A 3,607-nucleotide genomic window follows, 5' to 3' on the forward strand; every position below is an offset into this window, starting at 1 on the left:
ATATATATATATATATATATATATATATATATATATATATATATGTCGTAATACCTTCAGGAGTTCACGAGTTTACGATCGTTAGCCGATGAAGCAGTGACGTACAGCCTAAAAGCTAGATCTTAGATAATATATTCGGTAAATGAATAAAATAATGGAATAAAGATAAATTATACCTTACCTTTCCCTAAATCAATGTCAACATCACACACACGTTTATTTTTGGTTAGTTAAAATAATATTAAAAAGAAACAGTATGCTTGGCCCGTATGTAAGTCCGACTGTACCTATCAAATTCAATACTGAATGTGTGGGCCAACCACACCGTTCTTTGCGTGTAAATTATATCAAAACATGTGGCACACAATTTTAACACCAACAATGAAAATAGTAACATAACATATTTGCGAGAAATGCAGTTTATTTTTTGCCTTGTTAAACACATATTAGCAGCAAACTAAAAATAATATTTTTATATATCTAGCGTGTCCTTTATTAAATCAAATAAAAAATAGTCACACAATTACAACACTCGATTATCATGCAAATGGATATATAATATGTAGATAATAATGATGCATTATTATATAATATTATATATTATCATTGCGGCGGGCGGCAATATTACATATTATTATAATTACATTGTCTTTTTTAACAATTAAAGTGGGAATAATACGATTTTCAACAAAAGCCGGTGGCGGATAGTGCGAATAATTTTGAACTACAAAAGGATAACAGTGTTTTAAACACTGATAACACATATGATGACACGCGTACCGAATATTTTTCAGACTGTCAACGTACGCCTCAATCTTCCTCGTTATACTATCCTGAAAATCCCAATTATTGAAATTATATGAAATTACGAAGCACATTGCAGCTTCTCACTTTCTCCTTACACACAGCGGACAGTGTCTTGACTTTAACTCGAGGAACTCTAAATCAGCCTAGCTGCAGCGTACTTCGTCATTTCAAGAGTTCTTTCTCACTCCCACTCCCTAATAAAATGCATGCGAACCAATCAAGAAATAATCATATTTTGTCCTAATTCTGACCAGAGGAATTCCAAGTCAGCTCATTGACATTTATGCGAGGTCTACATTGCAGTCTTACTCTATGATTACCATACAATTATAGATTAGGTCTTGCCCGAGCAGAAATTGAATCTAGTGATTATCTAATAAAGAAAAGTTGGATCTTACTCTTGAAATCTGCTCTACTAGATACATTTTTGCTCGGATGATTATTCGATCACGCTATGTCATATCAAAAGATACGGTAGTGTCTTGCACTAACTGCACGCGCGAAACGTAAGCCATGAGGCCAACTATGTGTACGTCACTTTACAGCCCTTTGATTGCGGGTCGATCACTGTGTATGGCATGGAGTTAGCACTATATAGTCGAAACTCGTTAAAGTAACATTAATTATGACAATATTTATATAATTATAACAATATGTATTGAGCTCTTGTTTAATATAGATTATAAGGGAACGCTTTTTCTAATTTGACGCCTTTTAGCAAACTAAGACTCATATAGAGAAATGAATATTACTACATTTCTTCTTATAAAAATAAAAAGTTAAAGAGAATAGGATAGGTACGAATCAACGTCGCTTTGGTCATGTCGGTAGTGTTCATTATAAATCTATAGATTTGTACCAAAAGACAGTACAATCGCAACGTACCTTAATCAATAATATTACTTTAACGTCACAAACTCGTGATGTATTCGCGATGTCACAAACAGAAAATATTAAATATATAGATAAATCTACTGATATATCTACTCATCTATTTACTGATATAGTCAGTACCATATGTTGCGGCAAAACTGCTTCGACAGAATTAACACACGAAAAAGAAGTGCTGTTGAATAAATAAAATCGGTTAACAACGCTGTTGGTTGGCACAGATCCTCTTGATTCAATGTTAACAGTCACCAACCCAAAACGTCGTCACCAATCCAACCAATGCCATCAATCCAAAAAGAAGAGATTATAAAACTGGGAATCAAAGTAAAATAAGGCCTATAAAAGCTAAAATTTACTTGCCTCTATTTTACTTTGATTTTTAATCTCACGTTCCTTATGAGACGTTCTTGTGAAATATTTACATTTTTGAAGCAAAATCTCTATGCGTACTTAAAATTCGCAAACAATCTTCCACAAGATATTTGCAAATAGATCAAATATAATCGAGTATGATCGATGGTTGTGTAGTCATCACTATAAAGATTGCAAAAAATTCGATAATGGTTTGTCAATAACGCGTGAAAGCTAGTGTACAATCGACGGCGGCTCGTTCATAGTATGTCTGACAATATCCATCGCATACACTTTTTTATCTTTGTGATGGGAGCGCACGTGTCTATAGACATTGCTGCGCGCATGGGAGCAGTAGTTGCAATACGGGCACTTGAAAGGCGGGCTTTTCCCGCACACATACCGCAAATGAGTGTTGAGTCCGGTTTTTCTGTTAAAGAAACGATTACATTTGCCACACTGATGCACTACATTTTTGCGGGTAACGGGCTCCAGTTCCAATCTCGGGCCCACTTTCGGATTTTGCGACATCATGTATGTAATTTTTTCCTCAGGCATCGGTTTCATCTGCATTTCCGGTATCCATACCGTATGCAACATAGGTCCTAGTTGCGTATTCAGTTCCGTCTCCTGTTCCGTGTTCAGCTCCATCTCCTGTTCCGTGTTTAGCTGCAGGCCCGGTGCCGTGTTTAATTTCGTCACCAATCCTGTCTTCGTCAGCTCCGGCACCTCTGTGTTAAACTCCGGGACGAATTCCGTCTTAAACTCCAGTTCCGTTTTCATTTCCATTGCCATTTCCATCAACTCGCTATCTGAAAAAACATGTAAGCGACGAGCGCGTGGTCAGTGGTGTGAAAAAGTTGCTGCTCTCGATATTTCGTGCCGACCTATTTGCACGTTCGATCGTAACACAAGTACAACGGAAAGTTACTGGCGATTGTCTGCAGATAGTAATTACCAAGAACACGAACGTTTCGTGCACGTAAGGGTACGAAGTTGGCTATAAAAAGTACATCTAACATGCCAAGATACATGGAATAAAGATGTATCGTTGAAGCAGACCATGAGAGAATTATTGGCAACTTTTGAGTATTTAATAGCTTTTTCGGAAGTTGATTGAAAATTTCGGGATAAATTTTTCTATAAAAATATCTCATATAAGTACACCTTTTTGGAATATTACGATCATTATCTAATAAAGTTTCGACGTACAATATAAAGCTGGATCTAGGACAATGTATACGGTATCAAATCATGATATAGAGAGAAAGAAACCACAGTTTATCTTTCCTTAAATCAACTTTAATTTCTCTCTCTCTCTCTCTCTGTCACACACACACACCCTATGTCCCTGACTACCTAAAACAAAAAAATTTGCATCCGACGATGTGATACACAATTTTAACTTCAATAATGAAGTCAGCACACATACACAAAACAATATATTTGTTAGAAATGTTTTATTTTTTACCCTATTAACTTTTAGGAGCAAACAAAAAATATTGTGTATATATATATATATATATATATATATATATATATATATATATATATATAT

The 3,607-nt window shown here is 35.2% G+C and overlaps 1 protein-coding gene across 3 annotated transcripts in view; it reads right to left on the reverse strand.

Annotated features, from left to right (window-relative positions):
• The window catches only part of LOC116840265 (longitudinals lacking protein-like), a 221,994-nt gene that overhangs the window by 123,447 nt on the left and 94,940 nt on the right, over positions 1-3,607 (reverse strand). Inside the window, exon 7 of one of the 3 annotated variants that reach the window (XM_032806773.1) lies at positions 470-2,861. The exons of the other annotated variants lie outside the window; for them this stretch is intronic. Coding sequence (XP_032662664.1) covers positions 2,284-2,861 — 578 coding nt within the window. The 3' untranslated portion in view covers positions 470-2,283. Of the gene's footprint in view, positions 1-469; positions 2,862-3,607 lie in introns of those variants that run through there. 3 annotated transcript variants of the gene reach the window in all.

This window comes from Odontomachus brunneus, unplaced genomic scaffold (genome assembly GCF_010583005.1).
Source record: "Odontomachus brunneus isolate Ranch 3 - 2012 unplaced genomic scaffold, Obru_v1 Obru_scaffold_009, whole genome shotgun sequence".
NCBI classification, from domain to species: domain Eukaryota; kingdom Metazoa; phylum Arthropoda; class Insecta; order Hymenoptera; family Formicidae; genus Odontomachus; species Odontomachus brunneus.